This window comes from Panthera onca, chromosome B1 (assembly GCF_046562875.1).
Source record: "Panthera onca isolate mPanOnc1 chromosome B1, mPanOnc1 haplotype 2, whole genome shotgun sequence".
NCBI lineage: Eukaryota > Metazoa > Chordata > Mammalia > Carnivora > Felidae > Panthera > Panthera onca.
In genome coordinates, this window is record NC_138342.1 from 81,661,035 (window position 1) to 81,680,454 (window position 19,420).

Below are 19,420 nucleotides of genomic sequence, written 5' to 3' on the forward strand. Positions count from 1 at the left end.
CTTTGATACTCTGTATTACTTTATATAGACCCAGATTCCATCTTCCATCTGGTAATATTTTCCTCTGCCTGGAAGACTTTAACATTTCTTATACTACAGGTCTTTGAAGGATGACTATTTCAGCTTGTGTATAGATACATATATATGTATACACACACACACACATACACACACACACACACACATATATATTTCATATATTTCACATATTCCAAGTGTTTTCATTTTTGAAAGATGTTTTAATCTGCTATAGAATTATAGTTTGACAACTGTTTTCTTTTAATACTTAAAAATGTTGCACTATGTCTTCTGATTACATCATTTCCCACAAGACATATGCTCCCATTGATAACTTTGCCCCTCAATACTATATATTCTTTTTCTCTGGCTGCTTTTAAGAATTTTTTTTAACCATTCTAGTCAATTTGGTGATAATATGCCTTTGCATAGTTTCCTTAATGTCTTTTGCTGCAAGTTTGTTGAGCTTCATGGATATGTCAGTTTTTATAAAGCTCTGATCAAAGTTTGGAAATTTTCAGTCATCATTCCTTGAAATATTATTGTATGACCCCATACTCCTTCCTTTCCTTCAAGGACTCTAATTACACATATATTAAGCCACTTCAAATTGTCTCATAGTTTACTTATACTTTATTCACTACTTTTGTCTCTTTTCTCACTGTGTTTCATTTCAGACAGTTTCTATCAGCGTCTTCAGGTTCACTAATCTTTTCTTCTAAACCTCCTAATCTGTTGTTAATGATAGTGTACTTTTTAAAAATATTATACTTGCCATCTCTGGAACTTCAATTTGTGTCTTTTTATTTGTGCCATTTCTCTACTCAATTTACTCAATCTTTCTTCTACCTTTTGAATATGAAATGTAGTTATAATAACTGTTTAATGTCTTTGTCTACTATTTCTACCATCTGTGTAATTTCTTGTCTTTTACTATTGGTTTGTTTCCCTGATTCTAGGTTATGTTTTCCTGCTTACTTGCATACCTATTTTTTTATTGGATATCACACTCTGTGAATTTTATTTTCTTGGACACTGAATATTTTTTAATTCCTATTAATTTCCTTGAGATTTGTTTTGGGATACAGATGTCCAGTAAGGAATAAATATATATAAAAGATGAAACACTTAGAGAAAAAATATAAACTATCATTCACAGGTGGCATAATGTGCTTGAGGAAACTTTTTTCAAAACTAATAATAGATTAGTAGAATTAATCATAATTTAGCAAGCCACATGGATCATTGGTAAAGCAATCTTCAATAAAGATTATAATATTTTTTATACCTATAACAGAAAGCTAAACAATGAAAATATTTAAAAGGTACCATTTACAATAGAATTTAAAACATGAAACACTAAATACAAAGGAAGAAATCTAACAAAGATGGGTAAGACTTGTACACAAAAATCATAAAGCCACAAAGAGCATGTAAAGGAAACTTAAATTACTCTCTGAAAATAGTGGAGCAATTTTAAAATGAAGATAAATATTTAAACAAATACATATGACATCCATAAATAAATAAAGAATATGATCCATTTTTAAAAAAGAAATTACAAACATAGTTGCAAACCAAATTAATGTTTATTCTTATGTCATAAGTTACCATATAAAAATGATTTCAATAATAATAGTATGGCTTAAAATAATGGGGAAAATATGTCACATGTAATTGTTATAAACCCTAAGTCTTGGCATTAGATATAAAGAATATTATTTTGGTATTCACAAATTACCTGATAATCGGCAGGACCAGGAGAAGTAAAAGCTTTTTTCTGAACCAGCAAGAGAGTCCGAGGAACAGAAGAACCAAATGCACTTTTCTTTTTTTTCTTCAAGTAGGTATTGCTAATGTTGTCAATCATAGTATTGTTTAGGATATTATAAAACCCAGGACCTAAAATCATGAGGAATATCATATGTAAGAATAAATATGCTTTTAATTCTTTTAAACTGAATAACTTTAAATAAAGTAATTTTTTGAAAGAACTCACATATTACTAGCAAGAATGTAAAATGGTATGACATTTTGAGAAACAATTTTTCAAGTTCTCATAAAACCAAACATATACTTAATATATGCCCCAGAATTTCTAACCCCAGGTATTTTCCCAAGAAAAATGAAAACAACCCAAATGTCCATCAGGTAGTGAAAAAAAAAAAAAGAAGTTCTATACTCAAACAATAAAATACTACTCAGCAATAAAAAGAAATATAAATACAACAATATGAATGGACATTAAAAACATGATCCCAAGTGAAAGAAGACAGACACAAAATCCTGAATAACGTATGTTCCATTTATATGAAATTCCAGAAAATGCAATATCATAGTGACAGTAACAGTAGCCTGGAGAAGGTGGAGATTAACTGCAGAGGGGAAAGAGAAAACATTTTTAAAATGATGGAAATGTTATAAAACTTAATTGTAGTGGTGATTACCTGACCACATACATTTACCAAACCTCATCATACTTTACACTTAAAATGAATTATTTTATGTATAAATTATATCTCAATAAAGGAGAAAGGAAGGAAAGGAAAGGAAAGGAAAGGAGAAAGAACAAACGAAAGAAAGGAATTCTTGATGCCAAAAAGTATTGAAAAGTTGATATAGCAACATTAAAAATCAATTTGGGAGAAAAAAATCACTTATCATCCAATATTCCTATCACAGCAGTTATTTTATTTTTGCCTTTTACCTTTCAGGACATATTTATAGCCAGAAATATTTTCTACAGTGGCAATCTGAGTAAATAACATCTTTTTCAATCAAAATAATACAAACTTTTTATGTCATTGAGAAAAGCTTTATCAAAACATTAAAATATTTGAAAAAATATTTGTATATGTTTTATAATTCAGTAATTTTAAAACATCAGTTCCAGGAAGCAGCAATATCCATAAAATGTAATATATACTTGAAAGGACATTTAACCTGGTTGTATTCATGTTACCCGAATTCTACTAAATTAGCTCTGCAACTAAATAGATATAAAATGTAATTTCAATCTCATTTGTTTTTCTGGGCTTCAAGTTCTTTGTCTGAAGATACAGAAACTGACTAGATCAGTACTACTCAAAATGTGGTCTATGGGCTGTTGATAATCCAAAAACAATCTACCAGAAAAAGAGCTTATAATTAAATGTAAATTGACTATTCCCTAGGCATTTTATAACTAGTCTTTCTCCATAAAGGAAGCACTGTGTTGATTTACATTTTGGTGCAATCTCCTTTTTCATTGTAGGTAGGAAACAAGTTGCTGACAAGTGAGCACTTTGAATACTATGAGGCTAATGATACTTTAGGTCATTTCTGGACTAAAAATGATTAAATCATTATACATTGTAAAATAGAAGATTTTTCTCAAACAAGCTACCTAAAATCTTCCAAATTTTTCAAATATTCCAATTCCAACATCTTTTCCTCAAAAGTCTCTCCCAGAAGCGCCTGGGGGGCTCAGCTGGTTAAGCAACTGAGTCTTGATTTCTACTCAGGTCACGATCTCATGGTTTGTGAGGTCGAACTCCATGTCAGGCTCTGTGCTGACAATGCAGAGCCTGCTTGGGATTCTCTCTCTCTCCCTCTCTCTCTGCCTCCCCCCTGCTCACGCTCACTCTCTCTCTCTCTCTTTCTCTCTCTCTTTCCCTCTCTTCCAAATAAATAAATAAATAAACAAACAAACAAACCATTTTTTAAAAAGTCTCTACCAAAGAGTCTCTTGTGCCAACTCTCAGAAAACCTAAATGCTACTATGGTTTATTCTTGTCATCTTCATAATTCCCTCCACTAGTAATGTTTAGGAAAAAGGTACATGGAAAGTGTGATAAAAACTATTTAGACCACCATTTCAGGTAATTAAAAGACAAGTATGCCAGATCTGACTCTTTTCTGGCATGAGAATACAATAAAACACATTACAACTTAAGTGCTTAAAATACAGGGACCTCACAGTGTATACATCACAAGTACTGCCTTGTTAAGCTTCTGATTTGAAAAGCCATCCTGATCATGTAATTCACTTACATTAGAGGTTTTTCATATTCATTTTCCACTCAGTAGGTGTAGAAATGCCAAGGAACCCCAACATTAGTTTAGGGTTACCTTCTAACAGTAATCTGTAAATCTGTCCTATGACTGAGGGGTCCAATTCATTACTGTACCTAATCTCTACATGCAATAAAAAAAATTTTTTTAATAAAATAGATAAATAAATAAACTCAAAGTTCCATGAGGCCATTCTCACTGATTCTTAAAACATGTAAGACTTGGGATTAGATTGGAGGGGGTCATCAAAATTGCATGTAATCCTTTAAAAATTAACTAACCTTTGGGAAATTTATATTTTATTCATAATACACTAGGCCATCACATTGAAAACAAGACCCAATCTTAAGGCAGTTGGGTCAATCAATAAGTTCATTTATAGAAATAATTTGGACTTCAAATTCATGATAAACACACTGAGCTAGCCTCAGGTGGGGAAGTGTCGAACACTTACACATGACCTCTCCAGAACTAAAGTCTTGGAACAGTCAGACTTCATAGAGGCTCTGGACAATTGTTTCAACAGGGCCAGGTGTATGGTGTAAAGCTTATAACTTTGCCTAAGAAGTTCTGGAAACCATAAGAGACTCTTAAATACTGAGAACAAACTGAGGGTTGATGGAGGTGGAGACAGGGGAAAGTGGGTGATGGGAATTGAGAAGGGCACTTATTGGGATGAGCACTGAGTGTTCTATGGAAACCAATTTGACAATAAATTATATTAAAAAAAAAAAAAAAGAAGTGCTGGGATATCACTTCCACCACATACCATTTGTCAAAAAAGACACCAGATTAGCCAAGATTGGAAGGGAGAAGAATGAGACTCAACCTCTCAATGGCATGAGTAGTAAATAATTTTGTACCCCTATAAACTTACCATAACAAATTGCCATAACAAAACTTGTAGCAATGGTTTGGGAAGGGGCGATGGGTCAGAAGCTGAAACAACTCAAGACATAGAGACAGGGCCATGAAAGGACTTGGTGATGGCTTAAAAGACAGGAGGAAAATGTTATTGCAAGCTGGAAAAAAAGAAAACATATAATGTAATGGCAGAGATTTTAACAATACTAATGCTTGAGACAATAAAGAAAATACCTAGTAAAATAAGGAGTTTCTGGCTAAGAAAGTTTGAGGGCTGAATATCATCACAAGTGCCAAGTAACAATTTTCAGCCATGTGTGAGAAGGTATGGGAAGAAAGAGATGGGCTAAAACTGTTGTTTTCAAAGGGAATTTGCAGAAAATGAAAATAAATCAAGATTTTCTGGATTTAAAAGTAAAACTCTTCATCCATCTCTCCGTACAGCAAAAAGCTCTCAAAGCAAGAAATGGCCTGAGAGCAAAGACCTCAGAAAGATTTAAGATGGTACCTCACAGAATTTCTCAATTAAAGAAAAGGACTTCTATGAATCTTAAGGCCATATGTCACAGACCCTCTTGGCTAAAATAATAGTGCTCCTAAGAATCTAAGAAAATGGAAACAGAGCAGTACCAAAGGTGACCCAAAGTAGAGAAGGGTTTTTCTAAAAAGTACATCTGAATGTGGCTTCTGTCCAGTGTACTTTATTAGAAGTCAATTCAATAATATACTCACAAAGTTTTTATAAGGAATTGTACAAGGTTGGAAGAAAAAAGACAATAGTGCAAAATGAAAAGTGGCTATAGACCCCCAATCTTCTACAGGCAGGAAGCAGGTTGAGAAAGCTCAAACTACAAACACAGCCTATTTCTTTGGGATTTTTTTTCTTGCTTCTTGAAGTAGACCTGTATTGCAATATACTTCCCTCTTAGGAACAATTTTGCTGCCATCCCAAAGGTTTTGGACCATTGTGTTTTCATTTTCATTTGTTTTCATGTTTTTTTATTTTTTTGATTTCCTGATTAACCCATTCATTCTTTATGTTGTTCATTCATTCATGTTGTTTTAACCTCCATATGGTCTTCCCAAATTTCTTCTTGTGGTTGACTTGGAGTTTCATAATGTGTGGTCAGAAAAAATGCATGGTATGATTTCAATATTTTTGTATTTGTTGAGGCCTGTTTTGTAACCTAATATGTAATCTATTCTGGATAATGTTACATGTGCACTTGAAAAAAAAATGTGTATTCTGCTGTTTTAGGAAAGAATGTTCTGAATGCATCTGTTAAGCCCATCTGATCTAGTGTGTCATTCAAAGCCATTGTTTCCTTGTTGATGTTCTGTTTAGATATCTGTCCATTGATGTCAATGGGGTGTTGAAGTCCCCTACTATTATTGGGTTATTATAAATTAGTTCTTTTTATTATTGTTTTATATATTTGGATGCTTCCACGTTGGATGCATGGAACATTTACAATTGTTATATCTTCTTGTTGGATTGTCCCCCTAATGATTATGTAGTGTCTTTCTTTGTCTCTTTCTAAAGTCTTTGTTTTAAAGTCTAGTTTGTCTGATACAGGTATTGCTACTCTGGCTTTCTTTTGACATTCATTTGTGTGGTAAATATTTCTTCACCCTGTAACTTTCAATCTGCAGGTGTCTTTAGGGCTAAAATGAGTCTCTTATAGGTCATATATAGATGGGACTTTTTTTAATGTTTATTTGAGAGAGAAAGAGACAGAGAGCAAGCAGGGGAGGGACAGAGAGAAAAGGGAGACACAGAATCAGAAGCAGGCTCCAGGCTCTGAGCTGCCAGCACAGAGCCTGACACGGGGCTCAAACACACAGACCACAAGATCATGACCTGAGCCGAAGTTAGATGCTTAACCGTCTGAGCCACCCAGACGCCCCTGGGACTTTTTTTTAAATCCATTCTGACACCCTATGGCTTTGATTGGAGCATTTAATCCATTTATATTCAAAGTAACTATTGATAGATATGTATTTATTGCCATTTTATTACTTGTTTTGTCATTGTTTCTGGAGATCTTCTCTGATCCTTTCTTGTCTTTGTCACTTTTGGTCTCTCCTTTGCACTCAAAGATTTCCCTTTAATATTTCTTATATGGCTGATTTAGTGGTCATGAATTCCTTTAGTTTTGTTTGTCTGCAAAACTCTTTATCTCTACTTCTATTCTGAATGATAGCCTTGCCAGATAGAATATTCCTGGCTGGGTATTTTTCCCATTCAGCACGGTAAATGTATCATACCACTCCCTTTTGGACTGACACATTTCTGTTGACAAATCTCCAGCTAGCCTTTTGGGTTAAGGACTTTTTTTGTCTTGCTGCTTTTAAGATTTTTTTTTCTTTATCACTATATTTTGCAAATTTAATCACAATATATCTTGGTGTGGGCATGCTTTTGTTGATCTTGATGGCGGTTTTCTGTTCCCTCTGGATCTGGATGTCTGTTTCCTTCCTCAGATTAGGGAAATTTTCTGCTATTATTTCTTGAAATAAATTTTCTGGCCCCTTTTCTCTCTTCTTCTTCTTCTGGGACTCCTATAATATAAATGTTATTACATTTGTTGGAGTCGCTGAGTTCCCTAAGTCTATTCTCATGTTGCATAATTCTTCTATCTTTCTTTTGTTCAGCTTCATTATTTTTTATTATTTTGTCTTCTAGGTCACTAACTCATTCTTCTACTTCTTCCAGCTTGCTATTCATTACATCAAGCTCATTTCCAATCTCGTTTATTGTATTCATTATTTTTTTAACTATTTTATTACTGTAATAAGGGTCTATCTAATGTCTTCTTTTCTTTTGTCAAGCCCAGTGAGTATCTTTATGATTGTTGCTTTATATTCTCCATCAGGCATGTGTGTGTGTGTGTGTGTGTGTGTGTGTAACATATATGTCATATATATATATATATATATGACATATATGTTATATATATATATGTGACATATATGTTTTATATATATATATATATATATATGACATATATGACATATATGACATATATGTTAGATCTCTGGCTGTGGCCTTATCTTGTTCTTTCATTTGGAATAATTCCTCCATCTTGGCATCTTGTATAAGTCTCTGCCTTTTTCTCTGTTAGAAAAGACAGTTATGTCTCCTGCTCCTGAAAGTAATAGCCTTATGAAAAAGAGGTATGTAGTGTCCATGGCATGGCACTTCAGTGAATGTCTCTGGTGTGCCTGTGTGTGATCTATTATTCCATTTTGGCTGCACTGTCCTTCAGGCCAGTAATCTGGAGAGGCTTTCTTTGCCTGCTGTGGGCAGTATTTGATCCCTGGATGAATGTGGCAAGTTTTAACTAGGTGTGCTCTGATCTGATTGTGAAATGAGATCTGACACCGACTCCACCAGAACTAAGGCCTTGCAGAACTTTCTAGTCAGGAGACATGGTACAGGCAGGGGCATCTGCTAGTCTTCTTAGGGAAGGGCTTGCCACACTGGGACTGAGGCAACCTTTACTGAGAAGGGCAGTCCCTCCAGAGCATGAGGGGTGGGGCTTGGTATAAACAAGTTAAGTAGCCAGAAATACAGCCTATTTCTTAAAGAAGAGAAAGGATGTGGGGCACCTGGGTGGCTCTGGTTGAGTATCTGACATCAGCTCAGGTCATGATCTCACAGTTCATGAGTTCAAGCCCCATATTGGGCTCTGGGCTGACAGCTCAGAGCCTGGGCCCTGATTGGATTCTGTGTCTCCCTCTCTCTCTGCCCCTCCCCAACTCATGCTCTGTCTCGAAAATAAATAAAAAAACATTTTTTTTTAAGTATGATTCGAAAGATAGAACCAAGAGCCCAAAAGGTAAAACAAAGGACCTTAAAAAATCATTACCATTGAGCCAAACTGGGCTCTAATCAAGAAAACGACAAATGTACTTGGTTGGATTTTGGAATTGCTATAGGGCTATGACTACTATAGGCTTCCAGTTTTCTCTTTTCTGAATAGAAGCATCCAGTATGATTATCCTCTTTCTCCCATCACTGTGTTTTGGAATGTGTGGGACAGATAATGTGTATCTTTAGTTCACAGCTCTTCTCACAAAGAAAAGTCATACTCAAAAGCTAATATAAAGTACTAAACCCACAAATTCTCACCTATAACTATACTGGACCTTAGATAACAAAATCCTGAACTTCAAGATTACATTCATAATTTCATGAGACTTTGGAGGCCTTGAGAAGGCATGTAGGACAACTGTAAATATTTTGTGGCCATAGGGTAGTCTACAGTAAATTAAAGATGGCCACAAATTCTTTGCTGCTCCTGTCATTGAGAGATGAAGTTTCAGGTTCTTCTGTTGCTCTGAGTAATTTGATTAACTAACAGAATGTGCTCTTTCTGACATTAGGTCATAAGAAGCATTGTACAATGCTGCCAGGTCCTATGGAGCCCTTAGCTACCAAATTAAAATACCAACTACCCTGGGGCAGCAATGCTGAAGTTATGCATGCACTCTGAATGAGTCTCATCTGACCTCTGCCTCCCAGGCATCCCACAAAATAATAATATATAATTGAAAACTCTGTGTTTTTAAGCCACTAAGTTTGTTATGCAGCAACACATAATTATATCTTAACATTTATATAAGTTATTTTTGTGCTGTATTCTTAGTTCTGTATACTAGAATACCCAGTGAGAATACTAGAATATGTGATGGAATATCCTTAAAATAAAATTTTAACAAAAGTGCATATCATAAGTTAAATTATGTGGCAGTGACCACATAGTTGACATATATGCACATCCATCAAGAGAAATTAGGAAATTTACTGAATAAAGAAAAACCATAGAAAATTACAATAATGATATGTAACATGTTAAATTGAAATCTTACTAAAATTGTACATTATTTTTCATCTATCTGTGTTTAGTATATAGTCAATACTTTAAAAATGTGATTTAAAATGACAGCACAAACCACAGAACAAAAAAAATGTACTCTCTTGTTACGTCCATCTTGTTAAGAATATTAAGTTATATAAATACATGGATTAATTGCTAACCTGGCATTTCCTCTGTCCTGGAGTCCTGTGTGAATCGAGGAGCACTCTGACCAAATGGGGTATTTTTCAGTCCTGGTGTTTTCTTCAAGGAATTGAAAGCAGTTCGAGATTCATTATATGTGCCAGGAGCTGGGGTGATTGATTTCATAGGTACAAATCTCTGGTAAAGAACAGGAAAATATACCAATGAGCAACTATAGTATATTTCGATATTTCATAAATTAAAAGCTGCCATCTTAGTAATATAACATCTGGAGTTTAATTAATTCTTAAAGGAGTGAAGAAAATATAGATGAATTAAGATCTTGTAACTATTAAAGCATAAAATATATAGCTCTTAGTAAAATCATATATAAATTAACATAGTAATGCATTATGTACTTTACTAAGCCAAATAGACTTTTTTGAAGGAAATTATCTCAACATGAGATTCTACATGATAATGTATGGACAATCTTCACATTTATAAGATAAAAAATAAAAATCTATATGATCTAACATGATTTCTTTTATGTAATAAAATTATACAATTGACAAAGTTCCTCAACATATATATTCACTTAACTACACAATATCATTAAATATCTTTTTAAAAAATCTCAAATATAAGTGATATATAAATCCAATTTAGCTTATAATTTTAAAATTATTATATTACAAACATAAAAGTTTATTATAAAGTTATAATAGTTAACTTCTTAATAATATGTATCTATATGTATAACTGAACTCTTAAGAAATATAGCATTGTATAATCTTATTTTTTAACATTTTATTTGAAATAAATTTCAAATTTACAGAAAAAAATTGTACGAATAAAAATAAGGCAGAAAATACATGTATGTATGTTTACCCAGATTCACCCGTTGTTAACATGTTATGCCATTTGTTTTCATTTGCCCACACTCTCTGTTTCTCTCTCTTTATTTCACTACACCCATTCCTTCCTCTATGTGTCTCCCTGTGCGTCTCTCTATGTGCATGCACACACATACACACACACATGCAGTATATATATATATATATATATATATATATATATATATATATAGAACCAGTCAATGGAAAGTTATATATGTCATGGCCCTTTACCCCTAAATACTTTGGTATGTATTTACCACAAATATGGATTTTTTTACATATCTGAAGTATAATTATCAACTTCATTATATGTACAATTATATAATACTATTATCTAATCAACTATCAATATTCAAAACTGTCAGTTGATCTAATAATACCTCTAGTACATTTTTCTCCTTCAGTATATAATCTAGTCTAGGTTCAGATATTGCTTTTAGCCTCTTTTAATGTAGGAACATTTCTAAAACCTTCCCTTGTGTTTTGTGACTTTGGAAGAATATAGCACCCCTCTTTTGTATAAAAGAACCTTCCTTAGTTGGGGCTTTTGTGATGCTTCCTCATGATTATATTCGGGTTATACATTTCTGGATAGCATACTAAATAGGTGATGTTGTAGCTTTCTGAGAGTATCATATCCAGAGGTACATGATGTCCTTGAATGCCAATGGTGATTTTAATTTTATAAAATTGAATACTCTCTCTATACTTACCAGTAAGCACTCAGCATTCTACTATAAGCAAGAGCTCTCTCTTCTCCCCCAATTATTCATTTTTTATCTATTTATGTATTTACTATCTATGTGGAAATATAAATGTCAGTTAAAACTATTGCGATTCACTACTGTGTTGTTGTTTTTTGTTTTGTTTTTTTGTTTTTTTAACCAGTAGGGAGCCATTAAAGTTGGCTCACACATCCTTATGATAAGTCATCATCTTTTTTTTTGAGACTTTTTTTTAATTTCATGACATAAGAAGATGTTACAGGTTCATCTTCTACCTACTTTGCACAATCCCTGCTTCTTGGCTTATTTAATAGACAAAGCTAGAATATATATCTATATATCTATATCTATCTATACCTATTTCTATATCTATACACACACACATACTCAGGGATATATATACCTATATATATATATATATATATATATGTGCATATATATATGCACATACATATACATATATATGTATTACAAATCATGAGTTCACATTAAACCTTCATTTAAAATCTGTCCTTTCTCACCTCCCCCAATCCATATTTGTATGTACCTTCTTCCAACTGAAAACCCTGGTTCATGATATTGACTTTTCTGCTCAACTCTGTAATACAACAAGTTTCATGATTGCTTCACCCAAAGGTGTATATTGGAATTGAAACCATACATTAAAATTTTTCTATTAAATTTATATATGTGAAAGTTCAGTTTAGTTTAGTCTGAATTTTAAAAAATATTTTTCCGGGGCGCCTGGGTGGGTCAGTCAGTGAAGCGTCCAACTCTTTTGATTTCAGCTCAGCTCATGATCTCGGTTCTTGAGTGCAAGGCCCACATCAGGCTCTGCACTGACAGCATGAAGCCTGCTTAGGATTCTCTCCTTCCTCCCTCTCTCTCTGCCCCTACCCTGCTCACACTCTCAAAATAAATAAACTTTAAAAAATTGAAAAATTAAAAAAATAAATAAGTAAATAAGTAAATAAATAAATAAATAATACTTTGCCAATGAATATATGGAGTGTTAAAATGTAATCTTTGAGGACACACATATCTTTCAGAGAAGGTTCTGAAGGCTCTCTGTGGAGGGTGGGGATAGATCATATCTACCACTGCCACTAGGGTCTTTATTTGTGATGCAAGAGTGTATTTCACAGTAATCATATCACATTCTCCAGGGTATGCACTAAGGCGACTTGAAGATATCTAATATATTTCTATGGCAATTTAATACCATCAAACTTTTATAATGTGGCAGCTTCCAGATCAAAGTAGTTGTAATAATTATCCAACTGCATTATGTACAGCTCTATTTATTTTCTCTTAACTCAGGAATGTTATTAACCTTCAGATGACTACAGGTTACTACTTTGGAACTTAAGAGGCATCTCCTTAGAGACAATTAGATGGATTGCAGGTATATTTTGGAGACATAATTAACACAACTTTTTAATAAATTACAACTTTTTAATAAATTTTAATAAATTACAACTTTCTAATAAATTAATGTTGTGGTGAGGGGCAAGGAAGAATCAAGAATGAATACCAGATTTCTCCTTTGAGCAACTTGATAGCACTTAAGGTACTACACAAAATGATTGTGTAAGAACAGGATACTTTGTGTGTGGGTGTGTGTGTGTGTACCTTTGATTTTTTTTAATATCATTATTACAACTAGATTCTCAGTTCTCATGCTATTTCTGTTCTTCTAATATGTAGTCCTGATTTGATATCACTTGGCACCAATTATAATATTTTAAATATATTTTCAGAAATGGAAAAGAATATGATATCTGTTTTGTTTAAGGGGATGATGAAGAAAGCAATAATCATTCCAGGGTGAAAGATATGGAAGAGTTAAAACCAACAGGAATGACTGCTAGAGGTAGTGTTAGTGTTTAGTTAACTATGAATAGGTACATTACTGACTGATAGGAAAAGCAATAATGCAATTAACAAGGTACACTTAAAACACAAAATTTTTTATTTATAAAAATAAAAATGGATTATATATCTGAGATATCAGGGGTTTTTTGGCCATTTGTCTACTTTATTTATTTGTTTGTTTCAAGTTTTAATTTAATCTAATTAGTTAACATATCATGTAACATTGGTTTCAGGAGTAGAATTTATTGATTCATCACCTATAACACCCAGTGCTCATAACAGCAAGTGCTCTCCTTAATATCCATTACCCATCTAGTGCATCCTCCACCCACCTCCCTTCTACCAACCCTCAGTTTGTTCTCTATAGTTAAGAGTCTCTTATGGTTTGCCTTCCTCTCTCTCTTCTTTTTCCCACTTCCCTAATGTTTATTTCTTTTGCTTCTTACATTCCACATGAGTGAAATCACATGGCATTTGACTTTCTCTGACTGACTTGTTTTGCTTAGCATAATACACTCTAGCTCCATCCACATCATTGCAAATGGCAAGATTTTATTTTCTTTTTTTTTAACTTTTTTATGTTTCATTTATTTTTGAGAGAGAGAGACAGACAGACAGACAGAGTGCAAGCAGAGGAGGGGCAGAGAGAGGGAGTCACAGAATCCCAAGTGGGCTCCAGGTTCTGAGCCGTCTGCACAGAGCCCGACATGGGGCTGGAGCTCATGAACTGCGAGATCGTGACCTGAGCTGAGGTAGGACGCCCAACCAACTGATCCACTCAGGCGCCTCAAGATTTCACTTTTGTGATGGCTGAGTAATATTCCATTGTGTGTATGTGTGTATGTGTGTGTGTGTGTGTGTGTGTGTGTGTGTGTGTGTGTGTATTCTTTATTCATCAGTCAATGGAAATTTGGGATCTTTCCATAATGTGGCTATTAATGATAATGCTGCTATAAACATCAGGGTGTATGCGCCTTTCGAATCAGTTCTTTTGTATCATTTGGGTAAATACCTAGAAGTGCAATTGCTGGATCACAGGGTAGTTCTATTTGGAGGAACCTCCATATCATTTTCCAGAGTGGCTATACCAGTTTGCATTGCCATCGACAGTGTAAGAGGGCTTCCCTTTTTCCACATCCTCAACACCTATTGTTTCCTGTGTTGTTAGTATTAACCATTAAGACAGGTGTGAGGCGATATCTCATAGTTTTGTTTTGTATTTCCTCGATGATGAGTGATGTTGAGTATTTTTTGATGTGTCTGTTAACTATCCATATGTCTTCTTAGGGAAAAAATGTCTATTCATTTCAGACCATTTCTTAAATAAATTATTTATTTTTGGAGTGTTGAGTTTGAGAAATTTTTTTATAGATTTTGGATATTAACCCTTTATCTGATATGTCACTTTCAAATATCTTCTCCCATTCTCTAGGTTGCCTTTTAGTTTTCTTGATTGTTTCCTTCACTGCAGAAAGTTTTATCTTGATGAAGTCCCAATAGTTCATTTTTTATTTTGTTTCCCTTATCTCCCTTATCTCCAGGTCAGAGCTTGAAACCTATGTTCTCCTACAGGATTTTGGTGGTTTCTTGTTTCATATTTAGGTCTTTTATCTGTTTTGAATTTATTTCTTTAATATGAAATTTATTGTCAAATTGGTTTCCATACAACACCCAGTGCTCATCCCAACAGGTGCCCTCCTCAATACCCTTCACCCACCCTCCCCTCCGTCCCACCAGCCATCAACCCTCAGTTTATTCTCAGTTTTTAAGAGTCTCTTACATTTTGGCTCCCTGCCTCTCTAACCTTTTTTTTTCTTCCCTCCCCTCCTCCATGGTCTTCTGTTAATTTCTCAGGATCCACATAGGAGTGAAAGCATATGGTATCTGTCTTTCTCTGTATGACTTATTTCACTTAGCATCACACTCTCCAGTTCCATCCACATTGCTACAAAAGGCCATATTTCATTCTTTCTCATTGCCACGTAGTATTCCATTGTGTATATAAACTACAATTTCTTTATCCATGCATCAGTTGATGGACATTTAGGCTCTTTCCATAATTTGGCTATTGTTGAAAGTGCTGCTATAAACATTGGGGTACAAGTGCCCCTATGCATCAGTACTCCTGTATCCCTTGGGTAAATTTATAGCAGTGCTATTGCTGGGTCATAGGGTAGGTCTATTTTTAATTCTTTGAGGAACCTCCACACTGTTTTCCAGAGCGGCTGCACCAGTTTGCATTCCCACCAACAGTGCAAGAGGGTTCCCATTTCTCCACATCCTCACCAGCATCTATAGTCTCCTGACTTGTTCATTTTAGCCACTCTGACTGGCATGAAGTGGTATCTCAGTGTGGTTTTGATTTGTATTTCCCTAATGAGGAGCGACGTTGAGCATCTTTTCATGTGCCTATTGGCCATCTGGATGTCTTCTTTAGAGAAGGGTCTATTCATGTTTTCTGCCCAATTCTTCACTGGATTATTTGTTTTTTGAGTGTGGAGTTTGGTGAGCTCTTTATAGATTTTGGATACTAGCCCTTTGTCCAAAATGTCATTTGCAAATATCTTTTCCCATTCCGTTGGCTGCCTTTTAGTTATGTTGATTGTTTCCTTTACAGTGCAGAAGATTTTTATCTTTATGAGGACCCAATAGTTCATTTTTGCTTTTAATTTCCTTGCCTTTGGGGGAGTGTCAAGTAAGAAATTGCTGTGACTGAGGTCAGAGAGGTTTTTTCCTGCTTACTCCTCTAGGGTTTTGATGGTTTCCTGTCTCACATTCAGGTCCCTTATCCATTTTGAGTTTATTTTTGTGAATGGTGTGAGAAAGTGGTCTAGTTTAATTCTTCTGCATGTTTCTGTCCAGCTCTCCCAGCACCATTTGTTAAAGAGACTGTCTTTTTTCCATTGGATATTCTTTCCTGCTTTGCCAAAGATTAGTTGGCCATACTTTTGTGGGTCTAATTCTGGGGTTTCTATTCTATTCCATTGGTCTATGTGTCTGTTTTTGTGCCAATACCATGCTGTCTTGATGATGACAGCTTTGTAGTAGAGGCTAAAGTCTGGGATTGTGATGCCTCCTGCTTTGGTCTTCTTCTTCAAAATTACTTTGGCTATTCAGGGCCTTTTGTGGTTCCATAAAAATTTTAGGTTTGCTTATTCTAGCTTCGAGAAGAATGCTGGTGCAATTTTGATTGGGATTGTATTGAATATGTAGATAGCTTTGGGTAGTATTGACATTTTAACAATATTTATTCTTCCAACCCATGAGCATGGAATGTTTTTCCATTTCTTTATATCTTCTTCAATTTCCTTCATAAGCTTTCTATAGTTTTCAGCATACAGATCTTTTACATCTGGTTAGGTTTATTCCTAGGTATTCTATGCTTCCTGGTGCAGTTGTCAATGGGATCAGTTTCTTTGTTTTTCTGTTGCTTCGTTGTTACTGTATAAGAATGCAACTGACTCTGTACTTTAATTTTGCATCCTGCGACTTTGCTGAATTCATGTATTAGTTCTAGCAGACTTTTGGTGGAGTCTATCGGGTTGTCCATGTATAATATCATGTCATCTGCAAAAAGTGAGACCTTGACTTCATCTTTGCCAATTTTGATGCCTCTGATTTCCTTTTGTTGTCTGATTGCTGATGCTAGCACTTCCAACACTATGTTAAACAACAGTAGTGAGAGTGGACATCCCTGTCGTGTTCCTGATCTCAGGGAAAAAGCTCTCAGTTTTTCCCCATTGAGGAGGATATTAGCTGTGGGCTTTTCATAAATGGCTTTTATGATTTTTAAGTATGTTCCTTCTAACCCGACTTTCTCGAGGGTTTTTATTAAGAAAGGATGCTGAATTTTGTCAAATGCTTTTTCTGCATCGATTGACAGGATCATATGGTTCTTATTTTTTCTTTTATTAACGTGATGTATCACGTTGATTGATTTGCAAATGTTGAACCAGCCCTGCATCCCAGGAATGAATCCCACTTGACCATGGTAAATAATTCTTTTTATAAGCTGTTGAATTCTATTTGCTAGTATCTTATTGAGAATTTTTGCATCCATATTCATCAGGGATATTGGCCTGTAGTTCTCTTTTTTTACTGGGTCTCTGTCTGGTTTAGGAATCAAAGTAATACTGGCTTCATAGAATAAGTCTGAAAGTTTTCCTTCCTTTTCTATTTTTTTGGAATAGCTTGAGAAGGATAGGTATTATCTCTGCTTTAAATGTCCAGTAGAATTCCCCAGGGAAGCCATCTGGTCCTGGACTCTTATTTGTTGGGAGATTTTTGATAACTGATTCAGTTTCTTCGCTGGTTATGGGTCTGTTCAAGCTTTCCACTTCTTCCTGTTTGAGTTTTGGAAGTGTGTGGGTGTTTAGGAATTTGTCCATTTCTTCCAGGTTGTCCAGTTTGTTGGCATATAATCTTTCATAGTATTCCCTGAAAATTGCTTGTATTTCTGAGGGATTGGTTGTAATAAGTACATTTTCATTCATGATTTTATCTATTTGGGTCATCTCCCTTTTCTTTTTGAGAAGCCTGGCTGGAGGTTTATCAATTTTGTTTATTTTTTCAAAAAACCAACTCTTGGTTTCGTTGATCTGCTCTACAGTTTTTCAGATTCTATATTGTTTATTTCTGCTCTGTCTTTATTATTTCTCTTCTTCTGCTGGATTTGGGGTGTCTTTGCTGTTCTGTTTCTATTTCCTTTAGGTGTGCTGTTAGATTTTGTATTTGGGATTTTTCTTGTTTCTTGAGATAGGCCTGGACTGCAATGTATTTTCCTCTCAGGACTGACTTCGCTGCATCCCAAAGCATTTGCATTGTTGTATTGTCATCTTCATTTGTTTCCATATATTTTTTAATTTCTTCTCTAATTGCCTGGTTGACCCATTCATTCTTTAGTAGGGTGTTGTTTAACCTTCATACTTTTAGAGGTTTTCCAGACTTTTTCCTGTGGTTGATTTCAAGTTTCATAGCACTGTGGTCTGAAAGTGTGCATGGTATGATCTCAATTCTTGTATACTTATGAAGGGCTGCTTTGTGACCCAGTATGTGATCTATCTTGGAGAATGTTCCATGTGCACTCAAGAAGAAAGTATATTCTGTTGCTTTGGGATGCAGAGTTCTAAATATATCTGTCAAGTCCATCTGATCCAATGTATTATTCAAGGCCCTTGTTCCTTTATTGATCTTGTGTCTAGGTGATCTATCCATTATTGTAAGTGGAGTATTAAAGTCCCCTGCAATGACCACAGTCTTATCAATAAGGTTGCTTATGTTTGTAATTGTTTTATATATTTGGGGGCTCCCGTATTTGGCACATAGACATTTATAATTGTTAGCTCTTCCTGATGGATAGACCCTGTGATTATTATATAATGCCCTTCTTCATCTCTTGTTACAGCATTTAATTTAAAGTCTAGTTTATCTAAGTATGGCTACTCCAGCTTTCTTTTGACCTCCAGTAGCATGATAGGTAGTTCTCCATCCCCTCACTTTCAATCTGAAGATGTCCTCAGGTCTAAAATGAGTCTCCTGTAGACAGCAAATAGATGGGTCTTGTTTTTTTATCCATTCTGATACCCTATGTCTTTTGGTTGGAGCATTTAGTCCATTTACATTCAGTGTTATTATAGAAAGATATGGGTTTAGAGTCATTGTGATGTCTGTAGGTTTCATGCTTGTAGTGATGTCTCTGGTGCTTTGTGGTCCTTGCAACATTTCATTCACAGAATCCCCCTTAGGATTTTGTAGGGCTTGTTTAGTGGTGATGAATTCCTTCAGTTTTTGTTTGTTTGGGAAGACCTTTATCTCTCATTCTATTCTGAATGACAGACTTGCTGGATAAAGTATTCTCAGCTGCATATGTTTTCTGTTCATCACATTGAAGATTTCCTGCCATTCCTTTCCGGCCTGCCAAGTTTCAGTAGATAGATCTGTCACTACTCTTATGGGTCTCCCTTTATAGGTTAGAGCATGT

The 19,420-nt window shown here is 34.6% G+C and overlaps 1 protein-coding gene across 2 annotated transcripts in view; it reads right to left on the reverse strand.

The window, feature by feature from the left end:
• Positions 1-19,420, reverse strand: part of STPG2 (sperm tail PG-rich repeat containing 2) — a 596,947-nt gene that overhangs the window by 445,592 nt on the left and 131,935 nt on the right. For both annotated transcript variants that reach the window (XM_078445122.2, XM_060654598.3), the window contains 2 exons: positions 9,980-10,139; positions 1,760-1,920 (listed from right to left, as the gene is read on the reverse strand). In XM_078445122.2, coding sequence (XP_078301248.2) covers positions 1,760-1,920; positions 9,980-10,139 — 321 coding nt within the window. The remainder of the gene's footprint in view (positions 1-1,759; positions 1,921-9,979; positions 10,140-19,420) is intronic.